General features: G+C 42.1%; 1 protein-coding gene across 4 annotated transcripts in view; it reads left to right on the top strand.

Moving 5' to 3' along the window:
- Positions 1-23,523, top strand: part of CCDC141 (coiled-coil domain containing 141) — a 646,235-nt gene that overhangs the window by 28,995 nt on the left and 593,717 nt on the right. For all 4 annotated transcript variants that reach the window (XM_069225437.1, XM_069225436.1, XM_069225434.1 and 1 more), the window contains exon 3: positions 19,549-19,671. In XM_069225437.1, the coding sequence (XP_069081538.1) occupies positions 19,549-19,671 (123 nt within the window). The remainder of the gene's footprint in view (positions 1-19,548; positions 19,672-23,523) is intronic.

Raw genomic sequence — 23,523 nt, 5'->3', positions numbered from 1 at the left:
ACAACAAATTGAAACCAAGAGGAACATCAGAAAGACTAGTTACTGTATTTCATCTTGTAGGTAGAGTGAGCTGATCCTGGTGTTTGCATAGGGGGGTGATGTGCCGGGGGTGAAAGACTGTCTTCTTAATGTGGATTTGGAGGTGACCGGTACTAGTGGTGGCTATCTGCCTGGTTGATCTATTAGTGTGCTGTACAAACAATGATAAATTCCTAGAGTCCAAGAGTGTGGCTGTCGCCAGAATTGATAATTACTTAGTGCACAGCAGTACTTCTCTATGATCCCAGTACCAGCAATCCTCATCCTAGGATTGCTTTTTGGGGGTTTGTACCACGGTGTGCTAATCCCCTACAGCCCAATAGCAGTTATTCCCTGTAGTGCAGAATATCTGGTTTTCTGGTGATCTGTAGGTATAGAGGCAGAGTTTCAGGCCCCAATAGGCCCAAACAAGCAGCACCCTTAACAGTTACATTTTATCTGGGAACTCGGCTCCAGATAAAGCTCTGAAAATAATTTCTCTCCCTTTTTAGGGTTGAGCCTGCATAGCATGCGCTTACGAATGCACATCGCTTGTGAGACGCTGTAGTAGTTAGAAAAGGGCTCGGAGCCCTGCCCATGTCATTTCAGTGTCTTTCATTGGTTTGTGGGCTTTAAAATCTGCTTGCTTTAATTAATGGAAGGCATGCATACATCATGCCTTTTCCAGTGGTTTGCCCTCCACGAGCGCAGCAACCAAGTACTGAAAACATACAAGGCCTGCTGTTTTCCATCTGGGATGTGGACTACTTTTTCTCTTTTTTCGCAGCGTGATCTCGCTTGGCAGAGGTCAAGTGGTTTGCATCACATCCACCCTGTTACATAGTTAATTGCAATTTGGCCGGCTACGTAGATAATTGCACTTTTGCCAATAGGTTTCACCACGAGTGAACTGTTATTTCCGTTTGTGTGTCTGCTTTGCACTGATGGCGGCCATCAGTTCGCCTATGTGAAACTTTTACTTTTCAGTTATATGGCAAGAAAAATCCAGTTAGTTATGTGAAACTGTTTTATTTTAATTTTCTATTTATGTGGCAAGAAAAGTCCGGTTAGGAGTTTACCATGCTAATTGCTCGAGCTTAAGCAAACGCGAGACCGTTTCATTTCCATTTTTTAGCAGCGCGATCGCGGTCGTTTTTTTTCTCCCCATAATGAGGCAAGAAATGCCCGGTTGGCAGTTTACAACTGCTAATATCTCTAACTCGAAGAAATTTGAGACCCGTTGCATTGCAAATGCTTGTTTAATATTATGCCTGTTGCCATCCAGGGCCTCTGATCATCTGATGACAACTAGGGATTGACTATGCGTTTCTATGCTATTTCTAGCACTCTCACCCTCATGTTTGAGTGCTGTTTTTCGTAATTGGAGCCCATGTCTCAAGTTTATTTTCTAAATATAAAATTGATATTTTCACTCTATATATGGTCTAATCTGAATATTTCTCTTTACATTAGTTGCTTCTGGGCGGTTTTTGTTGACAATCCCCTCCTATAAAAATCAATGTGTTATATTTTAGAATACCTAGCTGGACTTTGTTTCTCTGTATATTATGTATCCCTTTCCAACTTGGGTCTAATGATTGCTGGTATGGTTGTTATACAGTCGATCATTCATGACATGGAAAAGACGTGTAGTGTTAGCTAATGTGTTTCTATGGGCAAAAACCTATCTGGCATGAGTGTACCTGATTCAGCAAAAGCACTGAAATCGTGTTTGCTAGAACCTTGCCAAATAATTTATAGTCTAAGTTGAGTTTGGAGAATGGGTAATAAGAGGACAATTCTAAAGAATCTCTATGGGCCTATGGCACTCTATGGATTTGCTACTGATGGGAGGTAAGATGCAGCATGCATGCGCCATATTAAAATTTGTAACTATTTTGGAAGCTAACTAGGTCTTAGAGGTAGTGTGAAAGTTTGTTGGAAATGTGTCACTGCCAGGGTAGTGGGCAAGTTCTAGATCCATAACACACTAACATAGTTCATTCAAGCTCAAGGGGGAACCCAACACTTCTTTCTTTCTCCATTAGACCTGTTGAGTCCTGCTGCATGTGTATCCTCAATAAGCTTTCTTTCAGGCAGCACGAGGGACTGGAGTAAAGTTCTGCATAATAAGCTGACATCAGTAGTTTTATCTCATTTTGAGAACTCACTATCAGGCCCCCGGGGGAATTTGAGTGCTGTTATATGGGCATCTGTGGGAATGCTGAGGGCCAGCTATGCTAATAGACAGTCTTATCACATCATTAGGTGTTTACCTATATGTTTTTTGTAGTCAGAAATTGGTAGGGATTTCACCTGTGTCCTGAGAATTGTTCTCACCTGTGTCCTTAGAGTTCTCACATGCAGGAGATGCCTGTGTTTCTCTGTTACTGCTTTTATTTCAGGAGCTCTGATATCCTCTCACTTTTTGACTATCACTCTGTTAAGTGTCGATTTTGCCTCCCCATGAAGTTTTGATACACATCCTTCTTTCTTAAAGTCCCCCATTCAATTAGAGTGCTGTCAGTAGTGCCTTGGTTATCGTCAACATATTTCTTGATGTGGTCCTTAATACTGGTTATAAAGCCTGCATCCAACATAGACACACTATGTAGCCTCCAGGGTGGGATGCATTTATGACGTATTCCCCACTTCAGATGTAGTGGGAGCAAATTATGAGTAGAAATAGTATGTCCTCAGTATCTTGCCACTGAGGCGAGTGTAGGACTATGTCCAATCTGGAGTGTGTCTGCTGTGTGCATCATTTGCCATGTATTGGTTAATTTTTATGACTTCTAACTATTGAATCATGTGATAAAAGCTTCTGACACCTTAACTATATATGCTTGCAACAAGCTCAAAACAAATACTTAGAAGGAGTTTGATGCTTATATGGAGATTATTGCTATTGTACAGCCATTGAACGACCCCCTTACTATCATAGATCTGTTTTTGGGTCAATTTTGGAAGATAAGTGTTCAAAAGAGGTTTCAGGGACGACCTATATCAACACCACCTCGTTGTGTAATAAGCATAACATGTAACACTGATCATACTTTTGCCCTTGTTTTGTGATGAATGAGTTTTCCCTAAGGCAAGCAACATCTTTGTCACTTCTACAGAGAGAAGATTGTGTCTTATATCTTTTCATTTGGTTCCCTATTTCCTTTACATTCCACATCATAAATCTCTTTATTGTGGGGACCCTCGTTTCGGAACAAAGACAATCTTGCATGATTGCTTGTATCTTGTAGCTCGAGTATTATCTACACTCAACAGAATACCAGTATACCCCGAGTGTTGCTGTGATTTATTTTATTATCTCCAGTGCACCTACAAGCATTCTACCAGCATGTTAAGGTTTGATTATGGTTGTGTGTCAGAACTATTAGCAGTCAACACTCTCCCCAATGAAGTGGAATAAAATTATTTCTATGCAACCAATCCAACAAAACTGTAAACAAACATTTGTGCTCCACTCTTCGGATGTTGAGTGGATAGCGTGATGGTCTCATAACTGTGAGACTGGACTTCACCAATTAACAGCTTTTACTCAACCCACCAAATAGTCTTCATGCCAATTGTATGTTACACTAATTCTCTAGCTAAAAGATGCACATTTTGACTATAACTTTAGTCGCGTCTGCCCCTGCCACTCTTGAATGAGGGAGTGGGTAGGGTTAACCTGATGAAGAGAAAAAAAGATTAAGCAAAACACTAAGTCAATCAACAATGTCTTCAGCTTGCAGCAATTCTTCTGCAGACATGGGCATCATTTGCGAGTCTGATGCATTGTCAGGGTTGATTTCTCCATTTCTGTGGCTTTCTTTGACTACTTACTGGCTGGTTCCTTTGATTCATTAGGATTATCCTGTGTAGTCAAATATCACAAAGTGACTAGTGGTACTCTCTTTGAGTATCCTGCTCTATAGCTGGCCTGTTCTTGTTTTGTTGCCTGGTTCTTTTTCATTGCCTGCTTTTACTCCTTGTCAGGAAGAGATAATGCTGTTGTGCTTCACATTTATCCGTTGATTCTCTTGCTGAGGTTGGGTCTATGAAGAAGTATGGTCTCTGCCTTCAAGGATTTCTATTTCTGACAGAAAAAGTAAGATGTACTTAACGCTCAAGGATCTAAGAACACATTTGACCTCAAAGAATTAACTTATTGTTGCTGGACTCCTGCCATAAACAGCAGAAACAAGAACACCTTGCTGTTTTCTACCTTGTAAGGGCCCTTTCAATGTATTAATTTCAGAAAAAACTAGTTAAGTATGTGAGCCACTACAAGGTTTGATGGAAGGTCCTGTCTCTTTGGTGTGTCTGGTGCCCTGTGGGCCCCCTCACTTGAAAAACAAAAAGAAAGAAAAGTCCTCTCTGAGCCATTTGAACCTTCAACTTTCTCAAGCAACCCAATACTTTGTACATTGTTCCTTCTAGAGCAGCCTCTTGGTTCCTCGGCTGACCATGGGTGATTTAGCTTCTGTAACCCTCTCATATATCCTTTGCTGATCTGCTCCCAGGCGACCCAGCTCGAGGGCCACCATATGAGTTTTCAACATACAGAAAGGTAATGGAAGGAAAGCTTGAATTAATCTTAGACGCTGGCAATCATTTGGGCTGCATTCCAGAAACTCATTATCAGCCAATGACCCACACTAGACTGAGAACTGCTAAATGCAAATCTGTCTTGCTCCTGCTGTAATGGGAACTGTCGAACCTGAGCTACCAGGCATGTCTCTTCAGGCTAGAACACAAGCAACTTCAGACTGGTTTCAAAACTTTTTGGAGGGTTTATATTGATGCCATGCCCTTACTGTGACAGTTAGGCCCATGCTCATTGTGCATAGAACTCAAGCTGTGCCCTTCTGACGAGGGACACAGAGTCCATACCTGGTCTGAGATTGCTTGTTTTCCCTTCAAAGGGAACCAGGCCAGGCAGTTCAATCAAGACTATTCCTACTGGAGCAGGACAAGGGCTGATTTGTATATGGCTGGTTACTGTCTGAGATGGTGTGGTGGGAACAAATGTTAAACAAGGCTGAGGCCCACAGAAATCATCAGAGCTGGTGATTGATTCAAGCAATTCACTTATCACTTTTTTGTTTCTTCAATATATATAAATTTCATCCCCAAAGCTTCTCTTGGGTCATCAATGGCCCATAGGATAGTGTCTAGTTTTTCAGGTAGAAGGCTTCCTGTTGCGTTTGTATTATGCATTATGGGTGAGGTGTCTGCTTTATCATGGCAAAAGATCATATGAGCTCTTGGCACTAGCAGCAACGATTTTTTAGATTTCCAGGAATATGTGCCTTGTTTTTTAAACACTCTAAAAAGGTGTAGTTATAAGCCAGATGTGGCAGCCATCCCTACTGCCATGTGATTTACCAGCCAGATATCTATGTGCAACGGCAAAGGGGCCTATGACAGGCAATTCTCCCACTTTAAGGGAAGTCTTACAGAGTTTCACATGTTTTGATACAGGCAATTCACCCACCAGACCTATCACACATGGCTGGGATCTTCATGATTTGGTTAACATTACAACATCTTCACTTTCCATCTGTATTTTGATCTGTGAGACTTGACATGAACCATAGATACATACGCTCATGTTTGCTAGCTCAATTGCAGATCATTTGGAAGAATGCCTGAATCAATATACTTTGCAGATATGTCTTTCAATAGTTCCCTTATATGGGATTTAATTCACTTTTCTTTTATATTCAATTGGACTTTTCTGCTCTGAATCACCTGGTCATAGAAAGAACTTGGTCTGTTGAACACAACAGCTGCTGTTCCTTGCAGACATCTATGCACTCTAAACAAGAATTATGGGGCATTTGATGCTTTTTGGCTTACATACAATGTTCTCCAGCCTCTACATCAGGCCCTATATTTGTATATGACATCTGCTGGGTACCTCATGGCATGAACAGCATCAATAATATGTAATACCTTTCAGACAGCCAAACTCATGCACCTACTCCTAAGAATAGTACTCTTACCTAAAGTCCTACCTCAAGAGCCATCCAGTGAATACAGAATACCTTCTACCATGTATCACTTTGTTGTAGGATTTCCCAGAAAATATATACTCGACCGTAAATAGGTCTGTTTGCATACCTAACCTCCAAAGCACAGCAACAGGTTGTGGTCTTTAGGATGTCAGATGGTAGCAACTGGCACATTCTAACATGGTCTACTCTTGTGATGCATTTTCGTGTTGGCCGCATCAGTGGCATAACACAAAATGTTGGGCTTCCCATGCAGAATGTGATCAGGGGGTCCAAGACTCCAATATCTCAACCTTTAGATTTAAATGGACGCTCAAACAGGGTATGGGCCCCCTTGCGCAGCAGGGTCCTGTATTACACCTCTGATTGCACCAAGACAGATCTGTCTGCCCATGACTAAGTGGGGGTAATGTTCCAAGTAGCAGAGGACGAGTATAGACAAGGGGCCTTGTGCCTTACAGGCAACTGAATGTTTTTTATTCGTGCCCCAAATACGTTTGAGTTCTTGCATCTCTTCGATGATTTGTAAATATGTGACGCATTTTCGGAACTCTTGCTATCGATTCACATGGACATTGGCAATGGAAACAACACTAACATAACAAAGTGCTTCCAGGGTGTCCATTTTGCCGTTCAGTTATACTCTGCCTCTTGGTTTTTCATTAAACAAACATTTTGGATTCCATCTCTTCTTACTCTCTTTGGTTGTAGATTGTGTTGCCTTCATATGCTCACGTGCACCAAGTATGAGGCTTGTGACCTGAGTATTGTAAGGCTATATTTTTCTCCAGCCATCTCCTATTGCTGTCCCCACAGGTGTCGTCTCCCACCCATATATACCATCTGCTGCTCATTTCTTGCCCTGCTCAACTTCGTCATTTCTGGAGGCATCTGAGTGTAAAACCAGAACTTATCTTCTCTATCCTCAGATCCATCAGTCCAGCCTAAACGCTGCTCCAATTTAGGAAAGAGTTGAACACTCACCTTTTTAAAGAACACTACATTACAATGCATTAACCATCTACAACTCAGCTTCCTCTTCTTTTACTTGCTGGCTTTTTGCTTGCCTGAGACCATGTGGAGCACTCTGCTGCTATTTGTCTACGTTTTTTGCTATAGAAATACCATATACAAACTTACCTATTAGTGGGTATGTTATCATCTTTGCATAACCTCTGATCCGGAAAATGCAGTTTTAAGAGTTATTTGCCATGGGATTAAACATTCTTCAATAATGCCCGGTTTTTCCATGAAAATCTGCTGACGTGCTGCAACTTTTAGGTAAAACTTGCCACTCTATTTGAGAAGTGCCTGTGCCAAAGATCTTTCTAAAGTGCATCTAAGTTTCACCTAGATATATTATTCTTCTAACTGTCCTTGATATTTTTATTTGTTATTTTTTTTGTAATGTAAATGCACCCCTCTGATGGCTTTGGGGCACGGGCAAAGTGATCAAGTATTGAAGCACCTAATTCAATTAAACTGTGCTTTCATAGCTGGCTTATTTCACCTCAACATAGTTGGTAGAGCCCTGTCTTTTCTATGTCTAATAGGAGTGCGGGGTGCACCACAAACTCCCCATGTGTGCCAACCTGCCCTCTTCTTCATGTCTTCATTGTCTTGGTGGTACCAGCAGATGAAGATGAGCCTATCGTGTTTGTCAGAGTGCCTCTTAATTGAGTCAGAGACATATGCCGGAGCCTTGTTACTGTATGCTCGGCGTTGGAAGTAAACCCTTAAATGTATGTATCCACTGGCAGCCTGTGCAGTACCTTCAGTCCTAGATGAATATGATCCCTTCCCTAAAAACTGTTATTGCCTCTTTCAATATTCGTCTGCATTCTCTTTTCGTTTCCAAAATAATTTTATTGAATTTTCTGAACAGAAAAACAGCGGAAAAAGGCAGCAATAATAAATATATTGGTCTAGTCAGGACAGGTGAAAAGCATGCTTTCCATAAGTCGTCCTTTGTGTCATAATCACTTATATTGTTGAGATGAGTCTCAGATTGTTACTGCATTATGAAATTGTGGTTAGTTACAGGTCAGCAGCCCATCTCATGAGTGTAAAAGCAAAACAGAAAAAGAAGCAGAGAAAAACCAACTCATAAAGATTACAAAGAAAAGTAAATAAAGATTTGACGTGTTGGATCATGGGTCACTGCTCAGTAGCGTTTTCTTTGCAGCTTCCTTAATTTTGCAGATGCAGCAACCACACCTGGTAAAGAAGATCCCATTGGAGGTATCCAAACAGAGAGATAATGCTATTCATGAGCATGCTTAGGGAGACCTTTCTCTGCCTGAATATGTTATAGATTTGTACTTGGCATTCGTTTGGCCTGACGGTGGGAAACAGGTGGTGTTCCACTAAACACATGTGCCATTCCATGTCACTTGCCCCACAGTACATACCACTGAGAAATGTCTTCGTCAAAGGCTTTTGTCTCAAGGTTACTTATATATATATACTGTTTACTTTCCATCCGAGTTATTTTAGTTGGCATTCCATTCTGCGTGGCTTGAAGCGCAGCTGCCGTTCCATGTAGCCCCTCTTTGTAAAACATGCAGAATGTCTGAGGTAAATTTCCATATGCCTCTTTCTCTTTTAGTTATAGTTGTATGTACTTGCCAATTAATTATCTTATATTTCCTTGTCACTGTCGTAAACTTTCAGTGTGTGCCTTGCCCACATCATCGAGGGCAGGGGTGTCCAACCTTTTTTCAGTGGAGGGCAAGGTTGTAATTTTTGCCAGCTACTGTGCCAGCGACAACATTACAAGAAATGTTTTAACATCAGGAAGTGAAGGCATGTAACCTTCACCACATTCCCTGACTTCAAGTAACTGTGATATTGCTGGTTAAGTCCAAATAATACAAAAATACATTCCTACGTCATAAATGTAATAACAATATATTAAAACGTGAGTAACGCAGACACACTTTGCGCCCTTCGCGGTCTCGTCAAGGGTATGACGACTGTGTAGATGCTATAACACAACAAAATTCCCCTAATAGCTGTCAAGTTTTGGGAAGCAGATTCTGGGGGTCATTCCAACCCTGGCGGTCATGGACCGCCAGGGTGGATGACCACGGAAGCACCGCCAACAGGCTGGCGGTGCTTCCCTGCCCATTCTGACCGCGGCGGTAAAGCCGCGGTCAGAAAAGGGGATCCGGCGGTTTCCCGCTGGATTTCCCCTGTCCGGGCTGAATCTCCATGGCGGCGCTGTCAGACCAGCCCCCACAAGGTGCATTGCCAGCGAGCTCAGCGAGCATGACTACCACAAGGGGTTATTTGGGGAGGTTTTCCCACCAAGATAATTCAGGAAAAAAATGCAAAAGTTGTACCTTCCACAACATATTTTTCATTATATATTCAATTGTATTAGCCTTTAAAGCATAGTAAATGGTGACCTTAGAGGGCACTTGGCTATGGCAGTCTGTTGGGGCTCTTAAACTTAAATGATTCCCCCACTATCACCCTCCAACAGTGCCTCTCACCTCTTCGTAGCCCCCCTCTCACATGTATTTTGTTTGTTTTATAGTACCCCTCTTACCAGTGTAGGGTGTCGGAGAACCTTACAACACACACAAACACACATATACAGAGACAATAGATCATATATGTGTAAACCAGTGTATAGAAAATGTTACATAAGACAGAGGACTACAATGTGTAGGATTCACATGTCATGCATACAGGTAGCTATGTTTTTGGAGTGCTTGATCTGGAGAAGCACAAACTCAGAATTCAGAACATTACGCAGTGGTTAGTGTTAGCTTTACTAATACAAATTTATTTCGACCCAAACAAAATCCTGTTTAACAACATTAGGATAATGAAAGACTGGGAAATTTTTTTACTTTCTAACTTCTACCATGCAATTTGCATGCAGCTCTTTGATGGCATTTCATAGCTCATTGTGCTAGATTATGATTGTAATTTATGACCTGCACAGTAGCAAAAGGATCTCTGTGATGAAAGCAGTAATCCACTGAGGTATGCACATAAAATACTGTTATGTAATCCGCATGGTACATGTTCTTTGCAGCAGGCATATTAACCCTCTGTACTAACTTTGATGAGTCAAATTTGCCAGTAGACAGAACTATATCTCTCCAGCAGACACATTAATCAAGAGTTATCTTGTCACTTGTATTGTTGCCTGAAAACTGCTGAATATACAAGGAGCTCTACAGCAGTTCCTTTTAAAACTGCTGCACTGCTACAAAAACGGCCCCAGTAACAGAGCACCCCCTCACCCTTCTAGCCTCCCGTAGGAAACAGCTTATGCCGGGTCGTGCCAGTCCAGCCTTGCCTCCATTACAAACTAGGTGAAGCCCCTTTCTCCTCATCACCTCCGTACCTTCCAAAGGTCAGACATCTCCAAGGCTCCTGCTGTGGTCTTGTTAAAGGAGAGTATTGGAGTTCATTCACATGGATACCTCTTCAACAAGAATGGCCTCTCTCACTGTCTTGGATGATCTCACTGCCACCAGTCCATTTGCCTCCTTGTCACTGTGCATATATTAGGCCTTCAGCAATTTTACAATATTGCTATCTCCTTTATAGAAGCAAAAGAAATAGAATTAATATTGTAGAAGTCTGTTTTAACCCTTTCACAATGACAAAGGAGAACCACTAGGAACAGTGCAACCATGCTGATTAAGCTCTTGTGCATCACTAAATTTACATATGATCCTCACAATCGGACATTTTGAGGGCAAATTAAGGAAGTTTGATGAATCCACATGGAAGTGGCCTAGGGGTTGCTGTGTCCATTGAGTGCAGTGTTATTAATATGATATAGGTCATGTCAGTGCTAAATTGTAAAAAAACAAAACAAGAAGTGCAAGTCCCAGAATGTTTCCTAGGTACCCTTTGCTATGGCCGCTACATTACAGAGCTGTTTAGTCTTGATTCCTCCTCATTCCTCCTTATGCCACTTTCTTCCACCAATCTGCACTTTCTGTCTTTTTATCTCAAAAGGTTCTTTTTCATCTTTTCTTTCTCCCACTGTCACTGTTTTTTGATTTTCACCTCGTCAGTGTTTCTTCATTGTCAGTCTTTCTACCTCTTCCTCTGGGTCACACTCTGATGAAGAAAACATGCCTGCATCCTCAAAAAACAGTTCCAGTGCACACCACCTGCGAGCAACATCACAAGTTAAGCACCAGAACATGTGACTTTTCATTCAAATCAGATCCTTAGACTTAAGGCAAACTCGCGCCCATTGATCTCCAAGAAACTCACTGCAGGACATGGACGTCATTTCACCAAAATGCCAGGGGTAGCGGAAGTGACAACACATGCCATTTCATCTTGACTTTCAGTCACACACACATGCTTACACATGCACACACTTTCACTCATACACACACACTCTTTTACATAGGCACACTCCAACCCGCAAGCACGCACACAACATACATTTAAATGTGTATTTTACTTACCTAGGTTTCCAAGGAGGGTCCTAGTGCAGCTAACTGAACTTCGTTTTTTAATTGCACTAATATTGAATAATATTTTACTATTCACTATTAATGCAATAAAAAAACATATTGAAAACAAGTAAGCTGAGCCCTATGCAACATCCATAAGGATGAGCTGCCTCTGTGTTCCTGGCACTGATGTTGCCATCTCTGAGGCCACAGTGCCAGGGACAAGCTAGGTGTCACAGGAGTGACCCCTGGCAATCCCTAAAAGAAGTCCATGCTGCAAGATCATTTTAGTGTTCTTTTATACAACCGCCCAGCTAAAACCCTGTCATCATCGGGTGTAATTCATACCCACAACAAAGAAAGCAGGTATATTGCCACCTCTTGGTAACCATCCGCAACCTGTCTCTTTGTATTAGTGGGCTTTTTTAGTTCTTTTAAAAGACCCCTCATCTACCAACCTAGTAGGAGGCATGCATCATCATAGGGGTCCTACCCCAGGTGCCTAGCGCTCCGGGGTGTGCTTCCATGCCTGATTACATCGAAGCGGGTCGGTTGTTAAGGTTCTGTGCACATAAAAAGTGTTTCGTGCATAAACTGAAAAGGTGTGATTTAAAATTGTCTAAAGGGCACCCACTTTCTAGTGAACCTTTATTAGTGGTGCCCTTTGACAAGATTAAAAACAGTGCATGATGTACATGGAGACCTAATCTACTCCTACATCTGATTTAAGGTTGACATGTTTCAGCCAATATTATGTGTGCCCCAAAGGGGTCAATTTGGCTTTCTTAAGGACCTACTCTCTTTCATACCAGCTCACAAAGATTGGTGCCATCACCTTTTCCTGTTAACTCACTGATTTTTTCACAGTGGCACAACTCCCTTTGAGTATCTGTGAGGAAGCACAGAGAACAGACACCTCCTTGAACACATTTGTATCATGGTTCTTATACTACCACCACCACTCGTTCTCCTTAATGTGTGGGGCCCTAGTACACCACAACAGGTTACAATTACATCCAACCGACATTATAATGACCGGAGATTGTCTCTTCGCTTTAATGCCCTTATGCTGAGAGTCTGCCTCACCAACCGTAGACTGTGGCTCAAAACAAAATTAGCATCCTTCAGTCCAGCAGTGGCAATATACCTGCTTTCATTGTTGTGGTTATGAATTAAATTTGGGAAGGCGAGGAGGAATTAGTCTCTTCTAATGCTTTCTCCGTTGTTGGTTTATATCATCTGGTGTAAGACAGAAGCAGATTTTGCCCTCTCAAATAAATCTATCCCAGGCGATATAATCCCAACATTGCTAATATTTCAGGCGTTTGCTTCTTAGAACTAGGGTCACCTTAGGTGCCAATCAGGCTGGTAAGACTGTCCATAAGTACATGGAACTTCCACCTAAATTCTTCTAATGTGCTAAATTTGTCACTTGAAAACTAATGCCCCCCTCTATGCATCACTTTTTCTTCAGCCCCTGTTGCTTATGCATTAGGTTTGTGCTATCCAAAAATCACTACATATACACTGTTAGACTTTTCATCCTTGGCGTAGTCTCCCTTAACTTTTTGCCTCTGTTCCCCAGGTTGTTGATGTATGCTGGACTCTGATTTTACTGTTTTTCGTTACTCTGGGCACTTTACCAGTGCTTACCAGTGCTTAAGTTCAAATGCTCCTTTACAACATGTGTATGTAATTGGCTTATCCATGATTGGCATATTTGATTTACTAGTAATTCCCTAGTAAAGCACACTAGAGGTGCCATGGCCTGTAAATCAAATGCTACTAGTGGGCCTGCAACACTGGCTGTGCCACCCACATAAGTAGCCCTGCAATCATGTCGTAGACCTGCCATTGCAGTGTCTGTGTGTGCAGTTTTAACTGTAAATTCGACTTGGCAAGTGTACCCACTTGCCAGGCCTAAACCTTCCCTTTTCCTACATATCAGATCAGACACCCCTAAGGTAGGCCCTAGGTAGCCCCAAGGGCAGGGTGCAGTGTATGGTTAAGGTAGGACATATAGTAATGTGTTTTATATGTCCTGACAGTGAAATATTGCTAAATTAATTTATTTCACTGTCCAAGGCGTGTCCCTCTCATAGGTTAACATGGGGGCTACCTTTAAATCTGATTAAAGTGTAGATTCCCTTTGGGAGTGGATGGACATGTGGAGTTTGGGGTCTCTGAGCTCGCAATTTAAAAATACATCTTTTAGTAACGTTGATTTTAAGATTGTGTGTTTAAAATTGCTTATACCATTTCTGTGACTCTGCCTGTTTGTGGATTCCCTGCCTAGGTCAGTTTGACAGTTGGGCTGGTTGCACCTCACACTAGACAGTGACCTAAAGGGAGCTGGGGTGTAGCCTGCATATCCCGATGAGCCATCTGTGCTAGGAGGGAGGGGAGGAGTGGTCGCTCACACCTGAAAGGGCTGTGCCTTCCCTCATACAATGCATTCTCCAACCCCCTGTTGAGTGTCTGGGGCCTGGCCTGGGCAAGGCAGGATTTCACATTCAAAAGAGGCTTTACTTTGAAGTAGGCCTACTTCAAAGGAGAAATTGGATATAAGAAGGGCACCCAAAACCACAGACTTTAGAACACTTCTGGAAACAAGAGGAACCTCTGCCTGGAGAAGAGCTGAAGAGCTGAGCAAGAAAAACTGCCCTGCCTGTGACTGTGATTTGTGGAGCTATCCTGCAGTTGCTGCTTCTGCCAGAGTAAGAGGGCAAAGACTGGACGTTGTGTGAGTTACATCTTCAGAACAACTCTCAAGGGCTTGATTTAGAGCTTACATTCTGTTGTTTGAAGTCTCTGGGACAGCAAAGACTTCTCCCTGCCAGCACCTGGAGTCTCTGGAGAGACTCCTACTCTGCCCTGTGGTGCCTATCCAGTTCCTGGGACCCTGAAAGGAGAAGCTGGCAGCCTAAGAGGAGGAAATCCACGCACAGCGGGGAAAAGATCGATGAAACTCCGATCTGCGGCTGAAGAAACGACGCGCCGCAAGCTCCGCGGTTGAAAATCAATGCTCGCCAGGAACGTGACCGAAGAATCGACACACAGAGCAGGAGAAACGACGTGCAGTATTGCTGACGGAGGCTGGGAGATCGCAACCCGTGCTGCGTGGTTTTCGGATCATCGTATAGCTGGATTTCCGACGCAAGCACTGCTGGGCGTGTAAAAACAACACAAGGCCTGCCCGGACCCGAGAGTGCTGACCGGATTGACGCATCGCTTTCCTGCAGAGAAAAGGAACGACGCGTCCGACCCGACGAAAGGATAAATGACGCAAGGTCCCACTCGTGAGTGGAATCGATGCATCGCAAGCCCTTTTTGATGCACACTCCCCCGTGCAGGGTTATTTTTGACGCACCCAAGGTACATTTTCATGCTAACAGTGTTAGTGTGTGTTTGAAACAACTTAAAGACTCTTTTTAATTTTTAATTGATAACTTGACGTGTGTATTGTGGATTTTTGTTGTTTTGGTATTGTTTTGTTTAGATAAATATTTCCTATTTTTCTAAACCTGTGTTGTGTCATTTTGTAGTGTTTTCATTAAGTTACTTTGTATGTTGGTACAAATACTTTACACCTAGCACTCTGAAGTTAAGCCTACTGCTCTGCCAAGCTACCAAGGGGGTAAGCAGGGGTTAGCTGAGGGTGATCCTTCTTTACCCTGACTAAAGTGGGGGACCTTGCTTGTACAGGGGGTAACCTGACTGTCAACCAAAGACCCCATTTCTAACATACACATACATACATCAAGAAACCCACTCCTAGGATCATAGCCAGTATTTCAAATGGTTTTACACTACAGAAAAACGCCACAAGCATTGTGTCCTGTCTTCCTGCACACACTTTTTGAATCCTTTTTCATCATTGATACCACTGGGCACCCTTTCCACTCTTCACTGTCTTCAGAGAAAGTTCTGCTATATAATTGAGTCTAGAGCATTAGATACTGGGTCTGCCTCTGGGGTCATCTTCCTGTCTGTACTTGGGAGTCATGCTGCTGCTCTGCTACTAAACCATAACACTCAGTTAAGCATCAGTGAAATCCCCCATTCATAAGAAAATTCGAGTGAATGGGCGAGTTCACAGCTGCTCAACTGATGTTATAATTGATTGAACAGGCTACGTAGATCTCCTGTCATGCCCTATGGCTAAGACTTTAATCGAGTTGGTGTGGTGGCATGCAGGGCATCAAAGTAGGACTTTGTCAGTTGGCCTGTAAGAGCAGATTCTATTTGTTGAGTTTGGGTTCACGTTTGAGGAGCCAATATTTACAACCTTTGCAGCAGTTGATCGAGAGGTTTGGATGGGCTGTGGCAAGGGCTTCAACACAGGGTGGTGTACTTGCTAAGCCCTGGGAGAGCTCACGCTGGATCCACGGTATGAAGGAGGCGTTACATGGCAGTAGATTTTTTGGGGTATGAATGCTGAAAAGCACATACAGAGCTAATTGGAGTCAGCAGAGCAATGATGAACGGAGGTGCTTACTTTATATTATGTTTTTGTTACTTTATTGACATGGAATGCTAAGTGTATGTCAAACTCTGGATGTAAGGGCAGACTAAATTGGTTGAAGCGGGGGCAAATTCAGTTGAAGTTGACATTTCCCATGACAACTTCAGAGAAGGGAGATGAAGGAAGCTGAGCAACCTTTAGCCACACAGTAGGAAGCACTTTAAAGGGCAGGGGATCAGTGGGGCGGTAGTGGAGGAGATTCGCTTAGTAGTAGATGGGGCTTGTGACCATCCTGAGTTTCCTTGTGAGCTCTCTTGTGTACTCATGTACAAAGCCCTGTTACAGTCCACGATCATACGTAAGGTGAACCAGTTAATAGTGAAATAAAGAAAAGTTAATCCTTATTGAATATACATTTCCAATTTAAAGTCAAATGAAGTACTACAAAAAAACAGATTCTCTTTTAAGACAAGAACCCAAAGCATCATATGGTCACAATGGCCTCTGTAGTGCTAGTCACAGAGTTGTCTCCAGATCGCAAGCAGTTGACTATTTTTGTGGAACAAAAGCCTCCTTCAGGAGGAGAAAAAGTTGCATCAGAAAGCATGCCCAATAAGTTCAGCCTTAGCAACAAAGGGAGAATCCTAGACTTCTTCATGCAGCAGTTCAGCTTTAATTCCAGATCCAAGGAATAATAGTGACTCGCAGGGAGTCATGCTGGTCAATCATTCAGCCTCCTTTGTCCAGCAGTCGGGGCTGCAAAGCTCATGATCAACTACTACCAGCTCAGCATCCAAAACAGCATACCCAATTTTTTCTTATACAAAGCTGGCTACACAGACCGAATGGCACCCAAAAGAGAAGGAAAGGGGCAATGATATCAGTCACTTTAGTCCTTCTAACTAGTGCAAAAAGGAAAGAAGCATATCTAACATCCTTCCCTCAAATCTTAGTAGCTCCAAAGGCACTCAGACGGTGTAGAGATTTAAAGTCAAGTAGCTTCAACAATAGAAGGCAAAATTCAAGCTATTGCAAATTTCATTAGATTGGGCAACCCATGCCTTTATTACAATGACAACTTTGGCAGTGAAAGTAAAGTTAAGCCAAGCAAGGCAGAACCTATAAGATCATATTACATTAACTGAAATAATTAATCAAAATACTTATCTTCAAAAACGTTATGAGGAGAATTAATGAATTGGCAGATACCCAGCATGGTCAATAAAACAAAAAACAATAAAAAAAAATGATAGCATCCATTCTCAACAAAGACACAGAAAAAGTAGCTACTTGGTCTGACTCAATCGCAGGGGTTTTTCTCAACACTATTCAAAATTTCAGAATCTCAAAATCATATGTTAGAAACCATCAAACCTTTGTTGGAAGGTGTCACCCTACTCGCTTTTTTGCATGATTAGCAAGCAGCTATCGCTGAACCAATTACACCAGCCGAAGTCGAAACATAATTAATTCTTCCCCAGTGCAATATCTTGTGGAAGTACCAGTTGAGATTTATAAATTATTCTTGCACCACTCAAGAAAATTCTTGGCCATCTTGTTTAGTGAAATTGTAACAGGCAGCGACATTCCTATTTCATTTCTTGAGGCAGTTGTAGTTTGCTTTTGAAAAAAGAGAAGCCATCTAAGAACCCTAATTCATATCACCTGAAAAGTCTACTCAATAACAATTATACATTTTTTACTAAATCATAGCAAATAGACTGGCCCCATTACCTCAAACCATAATTCATGAAGATCATAATGGCAGAATACTAAGTAGGTTGTTATCCACCAATACCAATTATCTATTGCAGGTGGTTGACTTTTATTTGGCCAGTTACATCAAGGCGGTAAACATTACTCAGTAGTGAAAAAGCCTTCAACTTGGTCAGATGGGAGGTGGTATTCTCAATCATTATTAACTTTAAGTTTCCAGCTAGTGCTAAAACAAAAATCATAATCAACTCAAATTTACCAAGACAAATTGTTACAAGACAGGGGACAGAACAGGTCTCGTGCCCTATGTCCCCTTTCTTCTTTTCTTTATTTATCGAACCCTTGGTTTGTGCAATTTGTCAGGACAAGGGTATTGTATCCCCATTTGTTGGTGCCCCAAAATGAAAATTATTCACAGATGATATGATATTCTACTTGGCTGCGGAGGCAACAAACATTAAAAACACAATTGCTAAAATAGAAGAATTTACATGTATTGGAGGATACAAAATTAATCTTTTGAAAATCAGAAGCCTTATTAGTAAACAGCATTGTGATGGTTTTACCTATAGAAATGATAGCTCAGTGCTTATCTACGATTCCCTAAATATGTAAGGATTTTTGTAACAGCAAATTTTGGCGATCTTCTCCACTTAAATTATAACCCAATACTAGATAAGGCTTACAGGTTATTGAACCAATAGCAGGCATTACAGCTAACTATTATCTGTTCCATTGCATTAAATAAAATAGCTATGCTCCCCTTGTTTATATGTATTTTTCTAAGCAGAAGTTTTCCAACAAACTAGATAAATTACTGCAACACTGTATGTAACAGGGAAAGAAACCACACAATAATTTTAAGACGTTACAATTAATAGAGAAGAATTGGGGTTGGAGCTTCAAAGAATAAAAATATACTATCTGGCAGTTCTCTTGGATTTGTTACCTTGAGTTACTAGTACCAGAATATCATAATAACGTCTATTTAGATATGATGATTAGAAAAGCAGGATCTAAACTTTTGTTATTTTTTCAAAATACCCAGACTCTTGAAAACTAACAGACATTAGACGCCACATATGATAGTTAATGGATTTAATATGATTTGCCAGGAATTTAAATTCCCCAGGTTTAGTTTGTCTTTACATCAAACCAATTATACAGCATTAGGGCTGCAATTGAATGCATCTGTTATAAGCAAATAAGAAGGTGTCAGGTGTCAGGAGCTTAATGATTTTTTCAAGCAGGTTCTTTTTTCAGTGGAACTAACTGATAGGCATGTACCCCAATATAATTACCAATTTAAGGTTTAGCTTTATTCAAATTAGAATTAGAAACCTTTGCAGTGTCTATTATGAGGAGTTTAAGGAATCAAACAAAAGTACTAGTAAAGCCTTTTTTGTATTGCATCTCAATGGCGTAGGTAATTGTATTGCATCTTACATCAGAAATTGAATGAGTAATTGGTATACTCTTTCCTAAGTAAAATCACAATAACAGTGAATATAATAGAACATTCTATGCAATGTTAATATAAAATGCTTTGCTTTAAGATTACATGAAGTGTCACTTTTTTGGCATATGCATTGTCAGTTGAGAAAACTTCAGAAACCCTAGAGCTTTGACAAAAGGGATGGTGGATATACATATGTTTTTGGTGATGAGACCTTAGTTGTCATGTGGCAGTCTATCAATATTGTTTAGGACTATGCAACCACATTTATGCTTCTCCAAGATTACCATGAATAATGAGTCTATGCTCAGAAGGGTGGACTTTCCCCGACTTCTTTTGATCAATCAGAAAAAGTACCTAATTTTAGGTGTTTTCAGTGATAAGTGTCTGTAAGTAAAACATTGCTTGTCATAACTAAAAGCTTTATATTTCTTTTTTTAGAGTGGGAAATTGGTGCAACTCCAGCTCGCTGAATCTGTACCGAATTTATTAGAGATTGGCAGCAGCCAAGATGAGACCAAGAAACTGCTTCAAGATCATGAACTTCTCCTGGTGAAACTTAAGGTAAAGTGTAATATGAAGAGTGGAGTCATGTAAGCATCTGGTACATACAGCAACCCACACAAACCCTTTTAACTGTGACAGTCATTGTAAGGTTCAATTCATACAGGGGCTGTTGTGAATGCTGGAAATATACTATTTTATAGTGGTTCCAACTTTGTAGAACATTTTTTGGAATTTACAACTAGTTCTGAAAATCTGCAACAGTCACACATTTCCTGGAGATCTGAAATGTGCAAGTATTTCATCAGGAAGAACTGTACATGAAGTAGCATATTTCTGTAGGCATCAGTTGAATACACATAGCTTTTCTTGTGTCTCTAAGGGGGAAATTATGTTATCTCAAGCTAAACCTCTTTCTGTACACCTTAATGAAAAACAGGGGTATTTCCTCTCCATTTTCAGCATGTAAATGCACCTGCCTCTTCCGTCCGTAGTAACACATTTGTGTGTATTTCCAGGATGAGAACCTATTTGCAAATGATTGATGAATACCTTTATAAAAATGAGTATGTTGGTGTTATCTAATGTTTACAGCTAGGCCTTTAAGAAGAGCCAAAAAAACAGCTCAATCCCTAGATTTATAGTTGTTCAACCATTTCTGTACCTGCAAAGCCAATGTGTGAGTCTTAAATTCTGCCATTCCAGATTATGTAAATCAAGAAAAACACTTTACTCTCAAGTGTTTTGCTGTATGGACCACAGTTGTACTTATGTGTGCAAATATTTTTAAGTATTGGGCCATATCTGAAGCAGTAAGTTCTTGGTGAGTATCAGAAATGCATGGCAAACAACGTACAGGGTATTGATAACAGGTAAAGAATGCAGGGTTGCCCTTGCACAGCAGTGTTTCATGTGCTTCATTAGATCTGTTTCTAAAAATGGGAAAACAATGGGATACTGAAACAAACTGCCTTAAACAGCTGAAACGTCCTCACAACAAGTCAATGAATTGATCAGGTCTGCTTTGTTAACTGGTCTACTACAAGCAGCATAGATTGTACCTGTGCGGTACACTTTCATCAAGAGACTGCTCTTCATCTGTACAGCATAGCATATCTGATTCTCTTAGAGTTCCAATCTAAACTTAGGCGGTTGCAATGTAGGTAAATGTTTACACTTGTGACGTATTCTACTATGGTTCTGGGGTTCCCCCAACTTAATTGTTTTAAAAATGTGTCACATAGTCATTTTTAGGTCAAGCGTAAGCATACAGCCTCTTGTATACTTTATTATACTTACTGTGGGCTTAAAGCCATTTCATTTGCTCATTTAAAAATCCTTCCGTGCTAGTGGTCAGTGATGCCTGTTGGTCCCTCCTTTTTCTCTTTGGGAGCAGGGCCAAATACTGTATCATTATGCTTTGTCTTGTTCTTCTGGTCCATAGGGGACTTTTTTCCCCCTGTTTCCTGCTCCTGTACAGAGAAGCTTCTCTTTTAATTTGCAGAGCATTCTTGTCCCTGTTGAGCTTAGCAGTAAACAAGGCTATAAATCAGGCTGTTATCTTGGTCACATTTGGTATTTGTGGGCTCTTTGCACCCTCTCTCAGCTGCCTGGCTCCTGCCCTTTCGTGGCTTGGATTTTCTTTACTGAGTGTGCCTGCCTCCGCTCCCGGTAATGAGAGGGAGGGCGGAGGCACGCTTGTTTATTTAATTATTTGTTTATTTACCAATGCTAAGGTAGCCTAAACCGAAGTTTTTGGAGGGCTTACATAAGTGCAACCTACATAACACAAGGACTTATTCATTTTTTGAAGGCATGGGGAGATTAAGTGATGTTGAGCCAATGCTGTTAATCAAACCTGGGTCCTCAGTTCCAAAGTTGGTAGCTCTAGACATTGCGCTACGCCTTCTCCCTCGTCCACCAGGTTTCCGAGGCATTCCAGATTCTTTCATTGTCGCAGCATGGCACGCCGCTCTTTATGTTTATGTAGGAGGCTGGCCTGGCTTGTAGTGGGTACCAAGGGGTACTTACACTCTGTACCAGGTCCAGTTATCCCTTATTAGTGTAGAAGACGTGTTTCTAGCAGCTTAGGTTGATAGAAGGTAGCTATAGCAGAGCAGCTTAGGCTGAACTAGGAGACATGCAAAGCTCCTACTATACCACTGGTGTCATATGCACAATATCATAAGAAAACACAATACACAGATATACTAAAAATAAAGGTACTTTATTTTTATGACAATATGCCAAAAGTATCTCAGGGAGTACCCTCAGTATGAGGATGCCAAATATACACAAGATATATGTACACAAACCAAAATTATGCAAGTAATAGCAAAAGGAAGTAATGCAAGCAATGTAAAGTTACAGTAGATTGCAATAGGAGCACATAGGTATAGGGGCAACACAAACCATATACTCCAAAAGTGGAATGCGAACCACGAATGGACCCCAAACCTATGTGAGCTTGTAGAGGGTCGCTGGGACTGTAAGAAAACAGTGAGGGTTAGAAAAATAGCCCACCCCAAGACCCTGAAAAGTAGGTGTAAAGTGCACCTATATTCCCCAGAGAGCACAGAAGTCATGATAGGGGAATTCTGCAAGGAAGACCAACACCAGCAATGCAACCAAAGTGGATTTCCGGACGAGAGTACCTGTGGAAGAAGGGGGGACCAAGTCCAAGAGTCGCGACAAAGTCGAGATTGGGCAGATGCCCAGGAAATGCCAGCTGAGGGTGCAAAGAAGCTACCACCAGATGGTAGAAGCTGTGGATTCTGCAAGAACGAAGAAGGCTAGAAACTTCCCCTTTAGAGGATGGATGTCCCATGTAATGAAGAAGCTTGCAGAGGTGTTCCCACGCAGAAATACCGCAAACAAGCCTTGCTAGCTGCAAGGGTCACGGTTAGGGTTTTTGGATGCTGCTGTGGCCCAGGACAGACCAGGATGTCGCCACTTGCGTGAGGAGTTAGAGGGGGCGCCCAGCAAGACAGGGAGCCCTCACAGAAGCAGGCAGCACCCACAGAAGTGCCGGAACAGGCACTACAAAGAAGAGTGAACCGGAGCTCACCCGAAGTCACAAAAGGATATCCCACGATGCCGGAGGACAACTCAGGAGGTTGTGCACTGCAGGTTAGAGTGTCGGGGACCCAGGCTTGGCTGTGCACAAAGGAAATCCTGGAAGAGTGCACAGGAGCTGGAGCTGCTGCAAATCACACGGTACCCAGCAATGCAGTCTAGCGTGGGGAGGCAAGGACTTACCTCCACCAAACTTGGAATGAAGAGTCACTGGACTGTGGGAGTCACTTGGACAGAGTTGCTGAGTTCCAGGGACCACGCTCGTCGTGCTGAGAGGGGACCCAGAAGATCGGTGATGCAGTCTTTTGTTGCCTGCGGTTGCAGGGGGAAGATTCCGTCGACCCACGGGAGATTTCTTCTGAGCTTCTAATGCAGAGAGGAGGCAGACTACCCCCACAGCATGCACCACCAGGAAAACAGTCGAGAAGGCGGCAGGATCAGCGACACAAGGTTGCAGTAGTCGTCTTTGCTACTACGTTGCGGTTTTGCAGGCGTCCTGAGCAGTCAGCGGTCGATCCTTTGGCAGAAGGTGAAGAGAGAGATGCAGAGGAACTCTGATGAGCTCTTGCATTCGTTATCTAAAGAATTCCCCAAAGCAGAGACCCTAAATAGCCAGAAAAGGAGGTTTGGCTACCTAGGAAGGAGGATAGGCTAGCAACACAGGTAAGAGCCTATCAGGAGGAGTCTCTGACGTCACCTGTTGGCACTGGCCACTCAGAGCAGTCCAGTGTGCCAGCAGCACCTCTGTTTCCAAGATGGCAGAGGTCTGGAGCACACTGGAGGAGCTCTGGGCACCTCCCCTGGGAGGTGCAGGTCAGGGGAGTAGTCACTCCCCTT

This window comes from Pleurodeles waltl, chromosome 3_1 (genome assembly GCF_031143425.1).
Source record: "Pleurodeles waltl isolate 20211129_DDA chromosome 3_1, aPleWal1.hap1.20221129, whole genome shotgun sequence".
In the NCBI taxonomy this organism is placed as follows: Eukaryota; Metazoa; Chordata; class Amphibia; order Caudata; family Salamandridae; genus Pleurodeles; species Pleurodeles waltl.
Note: the sequence above shows the minus strand (reverse complement) of the source record. Positions and strands in the feature narration are given on the sequence as shown.